This window comes from Polyergus mexicanus, unplaced genomic scaffold, assembly GCF_030449975.1.
Source record: "Polyergus mexicanus isolate NDT 795.1 unplaced genomic scaffold, iyPolMexi1.0 SCAF_3, whole genome shotgun sequence".
Classification (NCBI taxonomy): Eukaryota; Metazoa; Arthropoda; class Insecta; order Hymenoptera; family Formicidae; genus Polyergus; species Polyergus mexicanus.
This window is the reverse complement of record NW_027223323.1, coordinates 6,789,304-6,812,936: the sequence shown is the minus strand read 5'-3', so window position 1 is coordinate 6,812,936 and position 23,633 is coordinate 6,789,304. Positions and strand designations below refer to the sequence as shown.

At 40.2% G+C, this 23,633-nt stretch overlaps 3 protein-coding genes across 4 annotated transcripts; 2 read left to right on the top strand and 1 right to left on the bottom strand.

Moving 5' to 3' along the window:
* Window positions 1-82: 82 nt before the first annotated feature.
* Tcs1 (Threonyl-carbamoyl synthesis 1) lies at window positions 83-1,251 on the bottom strand. The gene is made up of 2 exons (XM_070316171.1): window positions 1,103-1,251; window positions 83-1,031 (listed from the first exon to the last, which is right to left on the bottom strand). Exons 1-2 carry the CDS (start codon window positions 1,154-1,156, stop codon window positions 255-257), a joined length of 831 nt encoding a protein of 276 aa, XP_070172272.1. The 5' UTR covers window positions 1,157-1,251; the 3' UTR covers window positions 83-254.
* A 686-nt stretch (window positions 1,252-1,937) lies between these two features.
* Window positions 1,938-14,604, top strand: Tefu (Serine/threonine-protein kinase tefu). The gene is made up of 19 exons (XM_070316669.1): window positions 1,938-2,196; window positions 2,703-2,840; window positions 2,948-3,353; window positions 3,452-3,805; window positions 4,227-4,620; window positions 4,827-5,651; window positions 5,867-6,065; window positions 6,148-6,911; window positions 7,118-7,419; window positions 7,873-9,067; window positions 9,183-9,393; window positions 9,601-10,040; window positions 10,113-10,703; window positions 10,796-11,654; window positions 11,801-12,562; window positions 12,631-13,113; window positions 13,233-13,516; window positions 13,604-13,830; window positions 14,249-14,604. The coding sequence occupies exons 1-19, from the start codon at window positions 2,125-2,127 to the stop codon at window positions 14,425-14,427; spliced, it is 8,685 nt and encodes a 2,894-aa protein (XP_070172770.1). The 5' UTR covers window positions 1,938-2,124; the 3' UTR covers window positions 14,428-14,604.
* Window positions 14,605-15,494: 890 nt separating this feature from the next.
* Window positions 15,495-22,749, top strand: Khc (kinesin heavy chain). Of its 2 annotated transcripts, none has more exons than XM_070316665.1 (14): window positions 15,495-16,288; window positions 17,182-17,323; window positions 17,401-17,574; window positions 17,650-17,918; window positions 18,007-18,253; window positions 18,337-18,573; window positions 18,644-18,990; window positions 19,070-19,279; window positions 19,398-19,541; window positions 19,614-19,898; window positions 20,026-20,211; window positions 20,289-20,492; window positions 20,595-20,889; window positions 22,177-22,749. In XM_070316665.1, exons 1-14 carry the CDS (start codon window positions 16,130-16,132, stop codon window positions 22,251-22,253), a joined length of 2,976 nt encoding a protein of 991 aa, XP_070172766.1. In that variant the 5' UTR covers window positions 15,495-16,129; the 3' UTR covers window positions 22,254-22,749. The 2 variants fall into 2 exon arrangements, with proteins under 2 accessions (XP_070172766.1, XP_070172767.1); XM_070316666.1 differs by having other exon boundaries at window positions 22,111-22,749.
* Window positions 22,750-23,633: the final 884 nt, after the last annotated feature.

The window sequence follows — 23,633 nt, the reverse complement described above, 5'->3', positions numbered from 1 at the left end:
ATTGTATTATTTTTGAGATATTGATGATGAAAAATAAAATAATAAAAATGTCAAAATTACTTTTTTTATTAAAAAACTGAGGTCTTGAGTTTTTGGAACGGAATTATACAATGGTTTTTACATCTACAATGTAAACACAAACCTTTTAAATGCATGCTAGTAATAACCAGATATAATTTTTTTGATTTTATTTTCTATAAACATTATATACGATAATTAAATATAAAATGCCGCATTCACAGTTAAGAGATTAATCACGTGGTGCACATATTATCTGTAATTTTCTTCAGTCCATATTTGTTCAACACACCAACGATGATATTCGCTGCAATACCATGACGCACAATTCTATAATAGCCTGGCCTCGACAGATCCACCACGGTGGAGCCGACTCGCCGGCGATCAAGTTGCTTATTCGAGTTGAACATCTCGTAAAAGATGCCATCGAGCTCAGGCCACAGTGTGTGGAATTCGTCCGGGTGTAGATTGCTTGGCTCGTTACTAATATTGGCGCTGGTGAGTGCCAATGGACCGACGATCTGCACGACGCTGCGCACAAACTTGCTGTCAGGCACGCGAATTCCCACAGTCTCCAAACCAGGATTGAAGGCCCGTGGAAGAGCGGATGTGCGTCGCAGACATATCGTGTAGGGCCCAGGAAGGAGATGTTCCAGCATACCGGACGGCACGTCATCCAGAACACCCCATGTGCCAATCTCCTTGACGTTACTCAGACAAATCGCCAGTGGCTTGCTCCCATCCCGCCGTTTGATCTCGTACAGCCGCTGGACAGCGTGCGGATTAACGGCCACGCCAGCAAGACCATATATCGTATCCGTGGGGATCGCAATCACCTTACCCTGCTGTAGCAACTGCGCCGCCATTGCGATGGTTCGGGCGCCACCACAGAACCAGTGTTTCTCCTGCGGTCGGATCAGCTTCAGTTCGTTCTTTGCATGGTTCATATTGACTTTTGTAGGGCCCATTGAATTGGGACTCATGATACCTCGAATGCTTTGAACTGCTTGCCTCTATGGAAAAAAAGTTGTTAAAACAATACAAAGAGCTTAGATAGAAGGAAGGTATTGTAATTATATGTTACCTGCTGATTCACGTATTGACTCGCCACGTGTGAGCACACGAATGATCGCAACATCTGTAGAATAGGGTCATACCCTCATCGGCGGATCTTGTCTGCAGTTGTCTGAAGTAGGCGCGCGGATGCGAACACTTGGGGCAACGCTCGTCCGTCGAATCTACTCCCTCCCACGCGGTCTCCTTGTTGACGATGACCGTCTTCGCTAACTTTTCGTTGAAATAAGTACGCGCGGTGGCTGCGTTTTTTATCTTATAGATGTAAGGACACGTGCGACAGGCGAATCGATTGCCTGTTGGATCTTCCTGAAATCGGAGAAGATTGGCGCAATACGGACAGAATAGATATACCATATTACTGAACGAAAACAAGTCTTCTTCTTGATGAATGTTTCTGGAAACGCAGTACCACGTGTTTCTTCACGTCACTGGATCTCTTTTTTAACTTGTTTATTGCACACGACGGCGAATCATCATTTAATATCTTCATACGCTTTACATATTATAATGTAAATATTGATAATAATTATAATTATTTATATATAAAATGAAAATAAAACAATTTTTTAAGTGCTTACGAGCTCCAAGAAACGTTCTTGTATCGCATTGAAATACGGATTTGTCAAGGTCATCAGCTGTTCCATTTATCCATGCGTATATGGGTGATGGAAATGTACATGCGTCGAAAAATCTCTATGATTTGATGGCAGGATGACACTTTTCATTAATTCCTATACGTAACTAGATGTGGGATATACTATAGATGACGCTGTGTATTGAGTATCTCTGAACAATAATTTCATACGCGTTTGATCATCTAGTTCGTGCCGATAGTCTATGGCTTAAATGTCTACGGCATTTGGCGGCATTTTGCGGGGCGATTAAACTATGAAACGTGATCGAATGCCGTTAGATTTTTGTATGACATTTGTGCTATAAGTTCTAGTGCGGTTATATTTCTTTTTTTGCAGTTGACACATCAAACTCGACGTTTATAAACTCTACGAGAACGTCGAAGAGGACGCGAAAATGTCGCGAATATCAGAGAGAATCTGTGGTGTTTTAAAGCTAGCCAATAGTTCGAGATTGACCGACAAAAAGGTAACACCGTGCGTTAATTATCGCTTGTTATCACTCACTAAGATAAATTGATAGTAGTATATTTAATAGTATTATTTTTTCTTCATATTGCGATAACACTAAAAATCCGTTTTTAATCTACTTTATTTTGTGAAAATAAATATAGTCCACATGTAGGAAAATTAGGATTGAAATTATTTAAGTTTTTAGTTTAATTATATTAATTTTTTTTCAATTTTTGTTTTAAAAAACCTACTTCCAAAAATCTATACTCATTTGAAGATTATGTTTATCCAGTTGACAATCTGCAAAATGGAATCATTATTCAAGACTTAATTTTTAAACGCTTTGATATATACTGTGTGTTCTCCAATTCAACTTGTCGTTGCTTTAAAAAATTTCAAATTTTATGAAGAAGTAATTGAAATTTAATCAAAGATTCAAGTTGGATTGCATTATTGTCCAATATCTTGATAGATGCTTATTTTTTTCACCATTTTTTTGAATCTGTTTTTTCTAATTTCCAGAAATGTGTCATCGAATTATTAGATTTGTATCGGAATGATGATGCTCTCAATGAAATACACGAAAATACGGAAAGAAAAGCTCCAGGAAATGTTAATTGGCTCTATATTATGCTTACAGCTCACAAACTAATTCTTGATGTAAGAAGAATTGCATATTAAAATGCCTAAAACAGATTTTCTTTTTTGCTATATATTATTTGTTTATTGTTTCACTAATTGTCTTATGTTTAAATAATAAAAAAAAGGAAGCAGAGAAACCCAGTAAAGAAACAACTGCCAAAAACAATGAGAGACAAGCACTTTGTAGTTTAGTGATTGATACAATTCGTCGATCTAATGAAAGATCCGTTGAACTTCTAAATGCAAACGATATAGTCTCTATGATACTGCAGATATTGGATTCTAAAATCTATGTACATTATCAGGACACATATTTGGCAATACTGGTGAAATACATATTGCCTAAAAGTACCAATTATAATAATATTACAGCAGAGCAATGGAGAGAATTGCTGATAGTTTGCAGGAAGCTGTACAAAAAGGCGCATCTTAAGAAGCATATTGTGTTAGACGCACTACAAATGATTGTGGATCATTCCTTCTTGCACACAAATCTAATTTCTCATGTGAAGAATTTATTGCCCTTCCTAGGTACGTTAAAACTTTATCATATTTTCAGAAAATGTAAAAATAAAATCAATTTTTTTTGAAGTAAAAAGCTAATAAGACAATTACTTTATGTTCTCTAGAGGAAATCTTCGAAAATGTGAAAGTAAATAATGACGAGCAGTTGACGGAGTCCTTCTACAGACTCAGCAGCAGTGTATGCAGGCAAATCGCGACGGAATCAAGAATCGCGCTTTGTAAATTCAGCGAAAGCATATCGATGGATATCTTACGTTTGAATGGCTCTGAAGGAAAGTACAAATTATTACTGATCTTCCTGCAGATTCACTATCCAAATGATATCGGATACAACAATAGCACGTACGTCTATAACTGGAACAAATGGAAGGATTTGTTGCGCAGCATGTGTCAGCTTGTTCAGGAAAACTGCAAGTTGGACGTACAGTGGCACAGTTTCATCGAGTTTGCCAGTGAAGGTATTGTTTTATATATTGTACTAATATAATATAGATATTTGGAATTTCTTTTTTTCGAAACATTTAATCATAGTTTGAGAGTTAGAATTTTTTTAAAAGAGTATAATGCACATTCCAGAACTGTATTTCATAGGAAGTCAATTATCTTACAAGACTATATGATGATTCAGTTTTAATAAAATAATTAATTATTTTGTAATTATATAAGCTTTTGAAACTTGACTTGTGTCAAGAACCATGCCAGCTTTCTGTTATCTAAAGACTTATCTTTATGAATAAAATATATAAATAAAACATATATTATTAAATATTATTAAATAATTAAATAATCTTAATTACAAAATAATAATATAACATTATTAAATATTATTATATAAAATATTAATTATATAAATGTATATATATTATGTATTCTTTGCAGTCGTGAAACAAGTAATGGAGAACTCGGTGAATCTCACTGCCAATGTTGACGCAAATTCTCTTGATGATACTTATTCTCAACCGACTAAACGCAGACGAACAATGAATAGGATGGACAGCGTTGTTGATCTAGTAACAGAAAGTAGTCCCGAAGAAATGTGGCCCTTGCTGAGAATTCTTGAGGAAACATTGAAGAAATACCCACAGTGGTTAAAACCGCAAGATTTCGCACCTTTGCTGCAACGCTTAACGGAACTCGCTCAGTCTCGAGACGAGCTCATCATGGATAACTTGTACAATCTTGCCAGTGTTCTCATGGAGAACGAGATGTCTAATGAAAAGGAAGTGCAGGACACCACGATTCATTGGAGCAAGATCTGGGATATGCTACTCAGGTGCATATATAAATTAATTGAAAATTGAATAATTTTAATTAAATTAACTGAAGATTGTCTCTCTCTCTCTCTCTCTCTCTCTCTCTCTCTCTCTCTTTCTCTCTCTCTCTCTCTCTCTCTCTCTCTTTCCTTTCTTTCTTCAAGAAGCTGCCTCCTAATGTCAATTTCATATATATAATTACATTAGAATATTATTATTGTTGCAGGTCTCTGGGAGCAAATCAGAGTGAAGAGTCGGGTCATTCACTGATCCACTGTTTTATAATTCACAACAAGATGCCCAATGCAAATGCTCTTCTCAGGTTGTATTTGACAAAAACAATCCGTTGGTCGCCGAACAGCGTATGCACGCTACGACGGTTGTGCGAATGCGTTTCTCTGCCGCAGGACGCATTTACATCAGTGTTGGATCCATCGCCATCGGCAACGACTGCGCCGATATGCGACAGGACGCGTCTGCTGGAATGGCTACTAAACGTGTCATGGCAAAAGCTAGTGATGCGATTGTCCGATAAAACCATCGAGAATATCTGTACTCTATTGGTAGATCTCGTTCTGAGTTCACGTTGCAGGCAAAATGTCAGGAAACCCTTGCGAAAACCTGAGAAATCGCGCGAACCTGTTTTTGTGTCGCATCAGGACATCTATTCAACAGACCTTCCACGACTCTGTCACGCGTCTTTGACATTCGAAGTAGAATTTTCGGCAAGGTCGAAGGATGAGCGCGATGAACGAGATTTTAGGCTGATGGCTACAGATGGAACTCCCGTCTCCTATGTACAGGAAGTATTCAATTTTCTAAAGAAACGATTGCACGATATTCTTCAAGGTGAAGACTCCAGCGATGAGACAAAAAATACAATTGAGGTTCATGTCGTATTGATGAAGGTAGCGTTCCTAGCTAGATTGTTGTCCAGTTTGAAGCAGCTAGGTATTATTGTGAAGGAGGATACTGTTGACTCGTTGCTTGGTGTGATGGAGAAGCACCTGAAGAATAGCTTCGAAGTTCTAGCAAGAATCGACTGGAGCAGGTGCGAAAAATTTATTGGAATTTTAATGAAACAACGAAAAAGTTGGCCATTTTTTTCCTTTCTTTCTTTCAAAATATTGAAAAGATCCGAATCTTCGATATTTTTGGTATTTATTAATTTAGACCGTTATAATTATATTGTAATTATTTATGCATACAAAAACTTGCGCTTTTATTGATCCTGTTTTCATTTGAGACGTCTTATGTTAAATATAGGTATGCATATAAGTATACATACTTGTTGAGCGTGACCAGGGCATTGAATGTGCTGTACAAGACTACTTATGATGCGGACATAGCAAAAATAATAGTCTCTGCGTCTACCGTGGATATGTTGAAAAATATATTCGATCTCCTGAATCTCGATATCAATTGTCGTAAAAGTGATTATCACAAGGAACATGACACTTTTCAGGTATCTAAAACGAGGACTCTGTAAAATAAAGAAATTAATTTGTGTCAATCAATTGTAATCTCCGAACGACTCCACTTTTCAGAAGAGGCGCAAGAGTTCCAATTCAGAAACGTCGAATCCGTCTTTGACGAGTCTCCGACGTGAGGACGCGATCCGTCTTCATGTTGTAGAAGCTTTGGCATCTTTTTGCGCTCTGCGCGTTGACGCGGACTGCAGCAAATTCACACTGCAGACGAAGATGATGCGTAACTTGCTCACCATGCAACAGGACTTTACGAATTATGTCGATTATTGGATATCATTAACGATCCTGGAATCGCTTGCCGCGTGCAATCAGGACGAAATTCACCGCGATTATGCGGATGCGCCATTGGACCTTGTGCTGGAGGTCTGTCAGAAGGATTACAAGTACGAGCAGTCCTCGCGCCGACTGTTAAATCTACTGCCATACTTCCTCGAATACGCGATCAAATACGATTATTCACCAAAGAGGATCGTTCATACACTCGCGCAATTCCACAAACAAATGTGTAAACGGAACTATGGCGTTCTCGTGCACGCAGACTACATGAAGTGCATCTGTAACTGCGTGCAGATCGATCCAAGCTTCTCATGGAATCACGACGATGTTTCCGAGAACAGCATCGTAATATTGCTAGACAGCATCCTTGACTATATTGGCGACACGCTCTTCGTACTGCGTTCGCAGGCTGTGCGATGTCTGCAGGAGCTTCTATCCCTCAAGAATGTCGATCACAAGTGGAAGGAGCGAATATGCATCAAAGTGGAGGAAATAGCGTTCAATCTTCTCGATGAAGCTCAACAATCGAGTTCTGATCCAGAAAAGTATGAACATTAAAATAAATACAATATATAAAATATATTTGATGTTGAAACAAATTAGATAAAAAAAATTGCCTTTACAACAATTATATTCTAAAGTGATTTAAATTCATAAATTTAATATATAATCTAGTTAATTAAAATTTAATTTGTGTTTAAAATTAATGTTGCTGTAAATCTTAATCTGGTTATATTTCTACGCGGAATAGCAACAGTCTGGAAGAAAGTCAACAACAGGATGAGAGAGAAACTAGAACGGCCAGCGCATTGATTGCGCTAGCCTCTATTGCTTGTGCCAGCGGTGTTCTTCAGGGTCGCGCCTTGTACGCTATGCTTCGACTGTCGATAGAGAGACAGGTGGACATGCGGATAGTGCAAAAGGTTCTCTCGGCAGCGGCGCGGCACACAACGACACACATCTCACTCGTTGAGGATAACTTGAACTACCTGCTGACATCCTGGATCGAAGATGCGCAATACTCGTTGCAGAGGTTTCCATGGATACTCGTGGGTAAGGACAGATCATCTTATGACGTTAATATATAATATTAATATAATAACAGTATTGTGAACATTTCTTTTTCATTTACTGATTAATTTAATTATCAAATTTTAGTTATATTCCTGGCTATCTTTTTTTTCCCTCTTTTTTCCCCTCAAAGGGGGAGAAATGCGTTATGCACCACCCTGCCGGCTGTCCGGCGAGGCTATATAATATATATGGGACTCGCACCTATTAAAAAACCCTCTCTTTATAGTTCCATAGTGCAAGATGTGGAGGAGCCCCGCTACTTCCAGGGCTCCTCACGTGCACTATTCGGTGCTGATCTTCTATTTCTGACTATATTATAAAAGTTTTCGATATCTGACACCTGATAATGATATAATTAAAGATTTAGATTTAGAGAATGATTGATTTTTTATCCGAACTCGACTAAATTAAAGATTATTATTATATTAACAGGATGCGAAACTGTGGACGAATTTTTTCGAAAAAATGTCAATCACATAGTTCCGATAGTGCTGCGCACTTCGGGCCTCGCCGAAGCCATATCTTTCTGCACTGATTGCACCGGTGTTGCCTTCGAGAAAGTCTTTGAAGACGTTTTTCCGTCTTGCTTTGCGTGGTTGATATCGCGCGTCATTACATCTAACGATGCTGACGAAACGATGCGGAAGCTGACAAAGAACACGGACGAGTTCGCGCATACGTGCGATTTCAGTCGATTATTTTACTCTCGTCTGCAGGACGTTTTGGTGGAATTAATACAGAGGCTGCATGACGAAGACGACTTTGAGTGCGTTTTTTCAATATCAGACATGCGTTTCCCGGCGATGGATCCGCCACATTTTGCACGAGCCACATTAGATCTGTGCTTCGATTATCTGGAGTCGTCTGGTTTTCTGGCAACGGGAGAAACGCTGACGCGCACACTAGTCGAGCAGCAACCGGCGACGCTACAGAGGATGCTGTTACATTTCGCGAGCGCCGTACATTCGTCGCGTTCCCGCGAAGATAAACTAAAGCGGTTGTATCAGTACGCGTACCTCTGCTTACGGCTGACACGCGACTTGGCGAAACCCATCTTTAATGAGATGGCCTCGTTTTTTATTCGGGACGTGTGCTATAGCCTGCTGCATATGACCAGAGGAAACGACGACGAAACGCTTATCATGGCATGCTGCAAGTTTGTGGATATTTTCTTGAGACAGGCGCTACCTGTGAGAGCCGCGGAGGTGCGGGATGTTCTCAGATTCATTGTAGCAAATTTGATCGATTTAGCGCAGTCAAATACGAACAACATCAATCGAGTCGCTGCGAATCTACTTAGGTTTCTTGTGGTAGAGCAAAAAGACGTTCTGCAGGAAGCTATCGCGAAGCTCAGTTCATTCCCGAACCACACAATTTTTCGGGATGTGAGGGAAGCTCGCAATATCATCAGATCAGAAAAGAACAGAACTGCACTGTATCTCGAAGACGAATTGGCGCGTTTCCTAGACGCCATAAGCGAGGAGAACGCCGAATGCACACTAGAGGATCTCGCGAATCTCACGCAGCAACTATCGACAAGGAAAACGGAATTGAGGGAGCTGCATCGGAAGTTAGAAAGGCCATATCCTGAGGATGGCGCCAGTATCCTACATCGACTAATATTCAAGTAAGTAGACACTTCACTCGAACTTCATTTTTTTTTTTTTTTCTTTAACGTGCTAACTGATTCTCTTTCCGATTATCTGCGGTCTACAAAATATCCTCGAAAATGCATTTCTCAGACTCGCGAAGCTGACAGAATCGTCTAATCCACGTGTGTTGATGGAAGTTACCAGATGTCTCGGCGAACTGGGTCCGACAGATTCCACCGTGGCTCTGCGACCAGTAGGAAGTCTCGTCCAGGAAGCAAACTATGCGATAGACATCCTGACCTATCGGTCGGTCGCGATGTTAACGAATTTTCTCGTGGAAAACACGGTGGAACTTCGCAAGGTTTTTATATTTTTATTTTGAAGTTACCATTCTATGTTATCTTAGGCTATTATTGCAATTAGATCTGTATGAGATTGTGATGAAAAATCTAAGATAAAAAATCAGAATATTTTATCACAAATATTTTATCATTTTAATTCTTTCTTTTAAATTTATAATAAGGATCTTTTAAAGATAAATGAATTTTAAAATAAATTTTAATTCAAGGTTAGCGCTGACGCACTTTACGCGGTGCTATCGACTTCTTTCGGTCGTAAACTGTCGGACTCCGAATACACGAAGAATCTGTCGAACATCCTCGAAGAGTCTGTGCCTCTGAAGATTGATTACATTCGACCGTTCGCTCACGGACGTTGCGTAACACAAACTTCCTTTGGCGTGAACGCTGCGAGATTTCGCAGCGTTATGAACCCGGAAAACCCATTGTGGACCGTTCAGGACAACGAGAATTATGCTGAATGGATCGTGAAGTTAACCTGTGGCATCGCCGAATGCTTCACCGACTCTTATCTAGAGAGCTTCCTGCCGGTCTGCCAGCTCAATATTAAGTTTTGCGAACTGATCCTGCCGAGAATCGTATATCTTGTCATTCATCGAAACGGCAGCTTTATCGGTGCCATGTGTGACTGCGTCAATCAGTTCTTCAGGTATTATCGCCAGCGACATAAATTAAATTCAATACCGATTGAAATTGATTGTTAAATTTAACTAATTGCTAGGCAATACTTCGCGATCAACCATGAGGCGGAGACTGTTACATCGCCGAGAAATGGTGGTTGCGACCAAAAAATTATACGCTGCATGCTGGATGTGGTGAATCATGTGCGGGCGCAGCTACCAGACGGCGCAATCTTAACACTCGATTATGTAAACTTGGCCAGAGCTGCGCACAAATGCTCCGCGTACTATACGGCTCTGCTGTTCGCGCAGCTCGCCTGCGAGTCGATCTCATCGGACTATCCGGATTTCAGCAGCGATCCTAGGATTGATTATATCTACGAACGCCAACCGGCAGTCGGTCGAGTGCTGCAAGACATCATGCTGGACACCTACTTGAATATCAGCAATCCGGACGCCATGTGTGGCGCCGGATCATCGCATCTGCTCAATCAGGACTCCCGAGTGCAGTACTACGCTCGTACCAATTGTTGGGACAAAGTCATGCTCGCACAGGATATTGAGCTGTCGCACAACGGCAATCAATTATCACTGACAAACACCAGAATGGAAATGGCGAACGCGTTACACCGCTCGGGATTGCAGTTTCTCCAATGGCAGTTTCTGGGCAATTGTCTAGATGAAAAGTTTAGGTGAGATTATATCTAATAATTATACAAAAATTCCAATGAAAGAGGAAATGCGATTATATTCTGCAAATATGTAACGAAAATATATTTAATAGCTACGAGTGTGCTTGGAGACTTGGCAACTGGGATCTGCTGGTAGACGGTGGCGTCGCCGGCACTAGTCAAAACCATTTTCAACCGCAGCGATTTGAATCCCTGGAGAACACGTTTCACATGCACCATTACGATGCGCTGAAATGCCTCCATGAAAACGACCGACAAGGCACGGAACGGGCGATCGAGCGCGCTCGCGTAAGTGTAATCCGCGGACTGCGAGTGATCAGTCTAGACAGTAGCCGAATCGTCAACGAGAAACTATCGCAGTTGCGGCTATTGCGCGAAATCGAACAGCTGAATTCAGCGACCGACTCATCGCAGGAAAGGTATTCAGAGGTATTGCAACGATGGAACGAACATGGAATCAACTTGACGGGTCAGTTCGACTACGTGGAACCAATCTTATGGCAACGTATCATCATGTTCCGCATCCGAGAATCTCTGTGGATGGACACGAACATACGAGACGCGTTCTTTGCCACTTGCCTGGGCTTGGCGGAGGTTGCAGTGGGTCAGGGCAACTTTCAAGTGGCTGCCCGAGCACTGAGCACACTAACGACCCAGAAAAATCTTTCTACGGATTTAGAGAACCAACATCTCTATCAGGAATCGCTCCTGGCATGGATGAAACACGACCAGGTCATTGCGCGCCGTCTGCTGCGTAACTTGATGGAGAAGAAGAATCCGAAGCCGAGTCTGAAAGCCAAAGCTCTGCGGATTTATGGCGACTGGATGGCTGAGACTAAGTCGGAGAATCCGCTGGCGGTAATACAGAAATATTATCTGGAATCCATCGAGATCAGCGAGGCTATCGATGAGCAGACGCCTGATGTCGTTAGAGATCTATATGACACGCAGGTAAGAGAGCTAGTGTACAAAAAGTGATTATTAATTATTAATTAAAAAATTGTGTGTAAAAAGTAATTGTTTAACCAGTTTTTCGGTTAATTAAATTAATTAAATACTGCATACTTTATATATATACCTTTCATCATCTTTTACAGATTGCGCTGGCGCGCTTTGCCGATGCGCAGTATGAGCAGATCAGCGCGTACATGAACTCTCCGATATACGAATCATTGAAGGAATACGCTCGCAGCAATGATCTAAGGAGCCAAGTCTTAGACCAGGCGCAGATAAAAAATCAAGATATTAAACGCGCCGTGATAATCAGCCAGAAGCAATCGACGAACGACGCGGCCGAGCTAAAGAATATCGAGCAGGAAAGGCGTAACTATCTCGCACAGGCTTTAAAATATTACCTGAAAACGCTTCACAGCAGCGAGGAGCACAATCTGCTCATCTTCCGATTGGTGGCACTCTGGTTAGACAATATGCTCGATAACGAGGTGAACGAGGTACTATTGGACGAACTAGACAACGTGCCGTCTTTTAAGTTCGTGCCGCTGGTGCCACAGTTGGCCGCCCACATAAGCAATGATCTCAAGCACCAGAGGAGCTTTTCCACACGAATCTTTAGAATCCTCGAGCGATGCGCTCTAGAACATCCGTATCACACGTTGCCCGTGGTGCTGGCACTGAAGAATTTACATAGTGACCCTGGAACCACAGTTACGAAGGAAGAACGTCGCGTACTGGGCGCCAAGAGGCTCCTCAAGCGATTGACCGAGTCATCCGTACACGATATTGTCCAAGAAATGGAGATTCTGTCGCGGGCACTATTGAGTCTCGCTTACTGGCAACCCAAGGGCAAGTGCTACAATGGAAAATGTTATTCGATACCGCGAGATCAGTTGATATCCAAGGTAATTTTGAGAAAACAGTCATGTAAATTGCGATTTTCAAAATCTGATTGATTGATTATTTTCTCCAGGTTAAGAACTTGGACAATGTTCTCCTGCCGACTCTGACCTTACTCGTGAGACCGTCAGGTAATTATGATAATGTGGTCGGCATAAAGGCGTATCAAGAGACCTGCGTATTTGTCGGCGGCGTGACCGCGCCTAAGAAAGTCATCTGCGTCGGCACCGACGGTGTACAGCGCCGACAGTTGGTCAAAGGCAAGGATGATCTACGGCAGGACGCGGTAATGCAACAGGTGTTCACCGTGATGAACACGCTGTTGCGCACTTGTAAAGAGACGAAACGACGGAATTTACGTATCAGAACGTACAAAGTAGTGCCGCTGACGCAGAGGTCGGGCGTGCTGGAGTGGTGCGACAACACGGTTCCCATCACGGCGACCTTAGTGGGCAGTTCGAATGCGATCGGTATACACAAGAGGTATTATCCGCGTGATTTGACGGCAGAAGTGGCCAGAAACAAAATGAAGGACGTCGCGCAAGAGTCGAACGAGGCAAGTGACGCCCATTTTTGAAACGTTGATTAAGATTCTTTATGTTCTTATTAAAATTCTTGCATACTTGGTGATTCTATACTTAAAACTTTCTTTTTCTGTGCCATGATCTTATCCAGATGAAGTTAAAGGTTTTCCTCGAGTGTTGCAAACGCATGCGGCCAGCGTTTCATCATTTCTTCGAGGAGAAATATCGATCGCCTGAGACTTGGGTCGAGAGGACGCTCACATATACGCGCAGTGTTGCCACCACGTCCATTGCGGGTTACATTCTGGGTCTCGGCGACAGACACTTGAGTAATATCCTCATTGACGAGCGCACCGCTGAGGTAGTGCACATCGACTTTGGCGTGGCTTTCGAGCAGGGCAAGGTTCTACCTCTTCCCGAGACCATTCCTTTCAGGTACAGAGGATTTGAGAAATTATCGCTTTATATCTGATCTTCATTCAATTATCGTTATTAAATCAGCGTGTTTTCGCTCTATCGTAGATTAACCAGAGACATCGAGGTCGCCATGGGTGCTTCCGGCATTGAGGGTACCATGAGACGTAGCTGCGAAGTGACCATGACAATGCTGCGCGATCAGAGACAAATTATCATCACCCTTCTTCAAGTCTTATTATACGATCCGCTCTTTACGTGGGCCATCACGCCGGAAAAAGCCTGCAAGATGCAGAGTGATGTCGTAAGAAGTTATTCGGAAAACAGCGGACGAGGTAAAGGAAATTAAGCGAGTGAGAAAAAAATACACGGTCCATTCAGCATAATCAGGAAACTCTAAACCCTTTTACTAAGAGAGATTGTCTAGAAAGATCACGCTATTATTAATATTATTTTTAGCTCTGAATTTAAAATATCTCGATTATTATACTAACATTTTAATAATTATTATTGTCGCTTTTTATTTATATAATAAATCTAGAATATCACATATGTATAGATTGTTCGCTAAATCAAAAGGTGTCTTAATTCTTCTAAAAATATATAGGTGGGTGTTCATGAGCGATGGCCCAGGGTGATTTTTTCATACATACAATTTTTATATCCTCTAGAAACAGATTATTCTAATTCGAATCGGGACACATTAATTGTAATCTCAATTCACTATTAATATATACTTTATTTGCTTTTTAGCATCCGTAGAGACCAATAAAATCGCCAAAAGAGCTCTTTTGAGAATCGAACAAAAACTACGAGGAACAGAGGATGGTTTAATATCCAGTGTTCCGGGACAAGTCGAGAGACTGTTACAGGAGGCACGAGACCCCGCAAATTTATGTCGGGTCTATTGTGGTTGGCAACCATATTTGTAAATACCAATAAATAATTCATTCATACAAGTTTTCTATTTAGTTTAAGTTATAATGTAACTGTAACACATTCTCGACACATCTCGTTTTTTACATTAAAATATTAAAAGTTAATCAAAGTTATGGTTATAGTTTTTTAAATAAATTTTCGAATTAATAAAGTTAATTAATTAAAAGTTTCATATCTGTGTTGACTATTTCGAAATCTGTTACAGCAACTTCGAGAAATCAGAGCAAATCGAAATATCGAAATTTAGGATTTCGTTCGTAAATCTACTCGTCGAAATAAGGTAGTCTTTGGACAATATTTCACTTGACAAGCGAAAATTTTCTCAAACGTACTGATTGGCTGCTATTGCAGTAAATTTTTGGAATTCTAGTAATTTCTTCTTCGACGACCAATCAGTGCATTCATACGGCAAATAATACCATTTCTTTATTATTGATTGGCCAAACGCTATTTTTATACTTAACGAATAGATATATGAATGTAATCTATGTATATATATTTATATTGATATATGTTATATCACATTGAAAAATTTATGTGTATTTTACAAAGTGTATATCGAATGTGGCAAAGAATGATGAAGTATGTAAGAGGTGTAACTAAAAAAAAATTGACAGAAAAATAGATTCTCTTTACCTAGAATTTTGAACAAAAATACCTGGAAGTTCAGGGAATGTGTTCAGGTATATAATTTTTTACAAAAGATTAGACACCATGAATAATTTCATAACAATAAATTTCTTTCTCTTCGTCGATATATATTTTTTAAATCAATTAAATTACAATTCCAGAAAAAAGATACTAATTCTTTGATAAAAAGATAAAAATATATATATATACATACATTTATCCATTCATCGACGCGCCGGATTTTTCTAGAAATAAATTGCCAGAGTGACATGTAAAAATGCAACGCGCGAGACAGATATTAACCCGGATGAGACGGCAAAGTCCATTCTCGCGAGCGCGTTCCTATTCATTTTCGTTTCCGAGGAAAAAGAGCGCGCGCCGACTCTCGTTCTATAGCGCGTAGGTAGATGTATATAGACGTATCATTGTCACACATACACACATATACCACGACCCACGGCTCATCATCGATTACGCGCGATCTGATCGCTCGTAGTTTCTCCGCAGATATAGGCCGTCGCGATCGTCGCGTTGAGTTTCGCTCTGTTCTCGTTCTCTGCCTCCTCGAAAACGAGTTGGCGACCACGAGCTGAAAGAGAGAAGTAGACGAAATAGAGCGAGCGGGAGAAGAGGCCAGTGGGATAGGATCGAGTGGGCCAGTCAGTCGGACACTTATCGGCCGCCATCTTGCTGCCAGTGAGAACGGTGACAGACGGGCCTGCCTGCTCTCTGAGCCAGGTGAGAGAAAGAGAGCGAGCGAGAAAGAGAGAGAGAGAGAGAGACAGAGTGAAGGGGCAAGAGAAGAAAGAGAGAGACGGCGTGGTCCCTTCATGCGGTACGGGCGCCCATCCCGTCGTCGTCGTCGTCGCCTACGAACGATCGCGGCCGAGAGTAGTTGAGAGCAGCTGAGGGTAGCCTAAGAGTAGTTGGAAGCAGCTGATAGTAGCCTAAAAACAAGTGGAGAGAAGAGGAGGAATAATCAGTTGCACCGATAATAAAACTTTCGAGTGTTAAATATACGCACACAGGCGTGCGTACGATATCGTCGTCGCCTCCTCGCTCGCGATGGCAATGGAGACGCCGAGGGAGCGAGAGATCGCCGCCGAGGACAGCATCAAAGTGGTCTGCAGGTTCCGACCGCTCAACGACTCCGAGGAGAAGGCCGGCTCCAAATTTATCGTCAAATTCCCGGCCGGGGGTGACGAGAACTGCATCTCCATCGGGGTATGTGAGACGAAATTTCTGACGTGAACGATCGTCATCGTCGTCGAAAGACAAGGTCTGACGATCCCTCGGGAACCTCCCTTCCCTCCGTGGGTGTTGTATATACAGTCAGATACACGAATATGTGTGTTGTATATAGATACACATGATGAAATTATGATTCATGGCTTTTTTAAGGATCATGGAAATCCATTCTGCATATTAATATTTTTTTATAATAGCTTGAATTATTGGAAATTATTGTTTGTGATAACTACAGCTGATGTGCAACATATTTTCTATAATTGAAAAATATAGTATTATATTATTTAGTTACTATTGTTATTTTATGCAATAGTAATTAAAAATATTTTTCCAACATTGAATATTGCTACAGTAATTTTATTTTGTATTGCATTAATTATTTTTGTTAATGGTTTTTTTATTTATTAAAAAATATTGCACATAACAACAGCAGTAGAACAAGTTGACAAAATACTTTGTAATTTTTAATTATCCAAAGTATTAAAAATTATATTAATCTATTGCTTATCGCACATGTAAGCATATATTTTTCAATAATTTGAGATATTTGTAAATGTTATCAAGAAAGTATAGAATAATGGAAAAATAAAAATTTGTTGAGAACTTGAAACATATAATAATTAGGTGAATGAAATTTTCATCTCTTGTATTGATCCTTGTATCTTGTAGAAGCATTTCAATAATCAGAAATTTACATGAATATTTTTCCCTCCTTTATTATATACATTTTGTTAAATATTTGTAATAGATATATTACAATGACTAATAGCGTCAAGTTCAATAACATTTTGATGATAAAAGATAAGCTTTGTTGATTACTCAATGTTCCTAAAAGAAATTTTTCGTAATATATATGTGTATATATTCAGGGCAAAGTATATCTCTTCGATAAAGTATTTAAGCCAAATGCTACACAAGACAAAGTCTACAATGAGGCGGCAAAGTCTATCGTCACGGACGTTTTAGCAGGATATAATGGAACCATTTTCGCATATGGTCAAACATCGTCAGGTAAGGGATCTTTAACTGCTTCTGTGGCAATTATTACAGAACGTAAAAAATAAAATATGCGTGTTTTACGCGCACAGGTAAAACGCACACAATGGAGGGAGTCATCGGCGATCCTAACAAGCAGGGTATCATCCCGCGAATCGTCAATGACATCTTCAATCACATCTATGGCATGGAGGAAAACTTGGAATTCCATATTAAAGTATCGTACTTTGAGATTTACATGGATAAAATCAGGGATCTTCTCGATGGTAAGATTGGATCTTATGTTTGTGCTCAATGATAAATTGTGATATTTTGACAATAGCAATATTTGTTTCACGCAGTATCTAAGGTTAACTTAAGTGTACACGAAGACAAGAACCGGGTGCCGTTCGTGAAGGGCGCGACCGAACGTTTCGTTTCTAGTCCCGAAGAAGTGTTCGAGGTAATAGAGGAGGGCAAGTCGAATCGGCACATAGCCGTGACCAACATGAACGAGCACAGTTCGCGTTCCCATTCCGTTTTCCTTATAAATGTCAAACAAGAAAATCTGGAGAATCAGAAGAAGCTCTCCGGCAAGCTATATCTCGTTGATTTGGCCGGTTCGGAAAAGGTAAGATGGCGTTTAAATTTATATACTTCTTGTATATGTTATTCTGTCCTATTATTATATTATTGTATTGTTCTCACGTACGTTACAGGTTTCTAAAACCGGTGCCGAAGGAACGGTACTTGACGAGGCAAAGAATATCAACAAATCCCTGTCTGCGCTGGGTAATGTAATCTCAGCCTTGGCTGACGGCAATAAGACTCACATTCCTTATCGCGACTCTAAGCTAACAAGAATCCTGCAAGAATCGTTGGGTGGTAACGCTAGGACGACGATCATTATCTGTTGCTCTCCCGCTAGCTTCAATGAATCGGAAACAAAGTCAACTTTAGATTTTGGTAAGTTTATAGTTCTTTTCTTTTATCATCAACGAGACGACACACTGCTCGGTGGATTTTGTGGAACATATGTTGTTGAACAGGTAAACGCGCCAAGACAATCAAGAACGTTGTATGCGTGAACGAGGAATTGACGGCCGAAGAATGGAAACGTCGCTACGAGCGCGAGAAGGAAAAAGTAGCCAGATGGAAGGGCAAGGTAGACAAATTGGAAGCGGAACTATCACGTTGGCGGCAGGGCGAAACTGTCAAACCCGAGGAGCAAGTCAGCCTAGTCGAAGCACCAGATGTTACCACACCAATCAATGTCTCCGTCGAAGGTAATGATGATAAATTAGATAATTAATAATTTAAATTATGAATTTTTTCCTTTGATTCTTTGTCTTATAGGCAAACTGGATGATAGTCCGATGCCTGCCACTCCCGGCGGCGGTCTTATGATTGGTTCTCTCTCGAACGAGGAGAGACAGAAGCTCGAGGAAGAACGCGAGAGGCTGTATCAACAATTAGATGATAAGGACGAAGAGATCAATCAGCAATCGCAGTACGTCGAGAAGCTTAAGGAGCAGATGGAGGAACAGGAGGAACTTATCGCCAGCGCGAGGCGAGATTACGAGCAGTTGCAACAGGAGATGAATCGAATACAGCAGGAGAACGAGAGCGCTAAGGAGGAGGTGAAGGAGGTACTGCAAGCACTGGAAGAGCTCGCCGTCAATTACGATCAAAAATCGCAAGAGGTAACTACTTTTGTGAAAGAAAAGAGAGTTCTATCTTAAAAAACCACGTGGACTTCTTTTCACTTTTCTCCAATTTTAGGTCGAACTGAAAAACAAGGAACAGGAATCCATGGCGGAAGAGTTGCTGGCTAAACAAGTAGCTCTGAACAACACTGCATCCGAGCTGCAACAGTTGCGCGACATGTCGACTCATCAAAGGAAGCGTATCGCGGAGATGCTAGCGAATTTCTTGAAAGATTTGGGCGAAATTGGAGTCGCAATCGGTGGCGAATCTAACGAAAATTTAAAAGTAAGGATATATTGAATCCCTGAGTGGAATAAAGATATCTAAAGCTTAGGTTATTTCATAGTTATATGCATTTTGTTATTCATTTCACGATTTTGTCAATTATGATTTCGAATTCAAGATTGCTCCACCGGAGAGCAACGGTAAACTCGAAGAAGAGTTCACGGTGGCGCGGCTGTTTATTAGCAAGATGAAGTCCGAAGTGAAGAATTTGGTGCAGCGATGTCAGGGATTGGAAAGCTTTCAAGTGGACTGTAACAAGAAAGTAAGTAGCGGCATTTTATGTTGTCATCATCAGTCTCCTAATTAATCTTCGTTTTATATAAATGTTCCATAGGTCTCCGAATACGAGAAGGACTTGGCCGAAAGTCGGCTGTTGATTTCGCAGCACGAGGCACGTATGCAAACGCTGACGGAATCGATGAAGGAGGCCGATGCACGCAAGCGGGCCCTGGAGGAGGACGTGGACGCGTTGCGCGAGGAGTGCGCCAAACTGAAGGCTGCTGAACAGATGCAGGCGGTCACTAACAAAGAGAAGGCCGAAGAGAAGGAGGCGGCAACAAAGTTGCGAGTGGCCCTGGAGGAGCAGATGGACCAATTGAGAGATGCACATCAAAAACAGGTTATTATTTATTTGTGGAACGACTGCTAACTTGTGCGCTTGTCAATATTTCATTTTGTTTTAGATTAAATGATAATTTTCTTGGCCTTTTTAAACGCGTGTGTTTGTGATTCGATTCTTATTCAAGGTCGCTGCCCTCCGAGACGAGCTGTCCCAGAAGCAGGAATTGATCAGCGAGCTCAAGGACCTGAATCAGAAGTTTACCTTGGCGCATCAGCAGATGCAGGCCGATTACGAACGGTTGAAGCAAGAGGAGGCTAACAAGTCCGTCAAACTACAAGAACTTGTCTTGTTGAACGAGCGCCGAGAGCAAGTACGTTCAAATTCAAAAAATGTTAATGAATCCGTTGTATAAAATGAATTTTTACAAACACGTCGAATCGATTACAGGCGAGAAAAGATCTCAAGGGGCTGGAGGATACGGTAGCCAAAGAACTGCAGACCTTGCACAATCTGCGTAAATTGTTCGTTCAAGATCTGCAGACTAGAATAAAGAAAACCATTAGCGCCGAGGACAATGAGGACGACGGCGGTTCTCTCGCGCAAAAACAAAAGATATCTTTCTTGGAAAACAATTTGGACCAACTGACAAAGGTACATCATTGTTAATTTACGACATATTAATATGTTTTTTTTTTTTTTTTTTTTTTTTTTTTTTTTTTTTTTTTTCATTAATACATGTTCACACTATTGTAGGTGCACAAACAACTCGTCAGGGACAATGCCGATCTTCGATGCGAGCTGCCTAAATTGGAGAAGCGATTGCGAGCGACGATGGAGCGTATCAAAGCTTTGGAGACAGCGCTGCGCGACGCCAAGGAAGGCGCGATGCGGGATCGTAAGCGCTACCAGTACGAGGTGGACCGTATTAAGGAGGCAGTCAGGCAAAAGAATCTCGCGCGTCGTGGACCGAGCGCGCAGATCGCGAAGCCGATTCGCGCCGGTCAGCATCATTTGAGCAATGTCAACGCCATTAGGACTGGCAATCGTGGTAAGGAGTAATAAACTTTTTGCTTCCTTCGCTATAAGAGTCGCGCCAGTTAAAATCGTCAGCAATATCTCTTTTTTTTGGCGAACTTCTCGCGTTTTATATATACAATCATCTTGTTTCTTTTTTCTTTTAGATCTGTTTAATTAAAAATTATCGTGTTGCACGATTGTTTGTTCGGTTTTGCGTTTCAAAATAAAGAAATAATAAATATACAGGGTGTATCTGAAATGATGCACTAAACTTTAGGAGCATATTCTAGAAGTCAGAATAACACTTTTTTTTTTATGAACATGGGTCTGCAAATGAACCTCCCTTCGAGCTAAAATTCGAAAATGTGTGAAATTGATCAAACACAACAACGTAAATTTATTTGTGTCTCAAGAGAGGGTAATAACTAACATCAAAACCAATGTCAACTAATAAGGCAATCCATATTTTTTTTTTCTGAAATACAGCAAGTTTTTAATTTTTTCTCCAAACTTTAGGGGCCTCTAGCTCGCAGGAGGGTTCATTTGCGGACCCATGTTCATAGCAAAAAAAGTCTTATTTTGACCTCTAGAATATATGCTCCTAAAGTTTAGTGCATTATTTTAGATACATCCTGTATATCTATTTTGTTTATATATTCAATGTCTTAACAAAATATTGAATATATAAACAAAATAAAAAAAAATGAAAATTTCGTGCAAGTGAAAAATGCTTATCTTATGAAAGTTGTTCAGGTTTTTTTTTCTTCAATACATTTACAAATCAACATTTACTTGAAACGTAAGAAGCTTTGTTCTTTCTTCCTACGAGTGAAAAACATTAGAAAACATATACAACAAAAAAATTTATTTTAAAAAGTTGTACCAATAAGATCTTTAAAATTTTCTCTTTATTTAGAATTTTAAACGAAAATACTTGAAAGATCAGAGAATTTTTCTTACAAGATTTGAGTAAACACCCTGACAAAAGAAACGGATAAAAACGAACAAACTTCGCGAAGCATTTCTTTTTTTTCCCTAAGTTACGTTATCGATCGCGCATTTCTTTGCGTAGCATGCTAATTATTTATTGAAACGTTCTCTCTCTCAATCGTGATATATCATGTTTTTAACCAGTTAATTTCTCGCTCTCGTGAAATATGAAATTCTGAATGATCGAATGTTACTTTGGAGATATTTATTTGTTTTCCTCTCTGTTTTTTTTCCATGTTCCTGATCACATACACACACACAGATATGGGTAACAGCGTACAGTGATGATCGTGATCGCATAATGCCAAAATACCCTTCACTTTTACAGAAAACGAATGCAAGAACGCTTTCATCGACGAAAACAAAAGAATTCCAGCGGCTCTTATGTATAATGGATATGCATAAATGTTACAATTATTATTACTATATTATAAAAAAATAAGGGCAATAGTACTGTATTATCCGCAAGGAGAGCACCGCCAGTTCTTGAAATTTTTTTTTCTTTTTTTTCCTCGAAGCAAGCATGTGCTTAGGTATATATAAGATAAGAGTGCTATAAGTTAAGTTATATATACAGAATGTACGGCAATAACTGTAGTGCAGGTAGAGCGAGTAGAAGTCTTCTACCATCTTGCAATTTTTTAAAATTAATTTCTCATGAATTATTGCAAAAATTGCAAAACCACGGGTGAGACTTTTCTACTCGGTTTCATCCGCTCTACTTGTACACGCGAGATGACGCGTGTTATTACCGAATACTTTGTGTATACGCGAGTGCTGCATGTCCTGTCGATGTGTAAATAGGTAATTTTTATAAATTATTTAATTTAAAATGTGTCACATATATGTATGACGATGATGATGGTAATGGTGATTCAATAATAAAGCGAGTGTTTCCCAATCGAACGAGTGCGCGAAGAAATTTCTCTCGGAATATTTTTTACTTTGATCAGTGTATTTCTATTTGCATCGCTTGAAATTCTGCCCGATGTTTCTCTTTCTCTCTCGAAAAAAAGAGAAAAGAAAAGAAAAAAATGAATACCGTGGAAGAATCGTGTTCCAATCGTCGTTATCTTGAAAGAAGCAAAGAATACTTAAGACGCCTTTAATTCAGAATCCACCTGATTAAAACGATCGGACATGCGGCTTCAAGAGCGAATGTAAATGTAATTATGGCTTACACATGAGTATTGTCATAATCGTAAGAAGTCTTTCTCTCTCTCTCTCTCTCTCTTTCTCTCCTCATAACTGATAAGAAGGCTCTCTCGCCGGAGGGCACGCTTGACCAAGCATGTCAAGCGTAGAATTGCTTCTCCAGAGCGTTCCCGTTTCAGAGCCAGTATGTATATGTGTATGTATGTATGTATGTGCGCGCGCGTTATCAGAGCGAGAGAAATTTATGAGGAACTTTTCGAAGGGACAGGAAGAAACTAATCCATCGTTTACTTCGCATTTTTCCGCCGACTTTTCTAATCTTGCGAAAGGCTCCTTTTTTCTTGCACTAATGATTAAAAGCGATCTTTGCGAAACGCACAGTGTTGAGAGAAATTTTGAAAATCCTTCTTCCCTTCATCTTATATGCCCTGAATTATTCGATTGCAAGAGAGCCAACCCTAAGGTCTATTTTATTATTACGTTTCTGAAAAAAGAAGAGAAAAATAGTTCTCCCATCGAAAAATTTCATGCTCGTTTTTTTTAAACCTAATTTAATTCTCCTCGCATTATCTTTTATACATATGTCCCATTTACACGTAAAATTTATGTCATTTGTAAATCTGTTCTTCT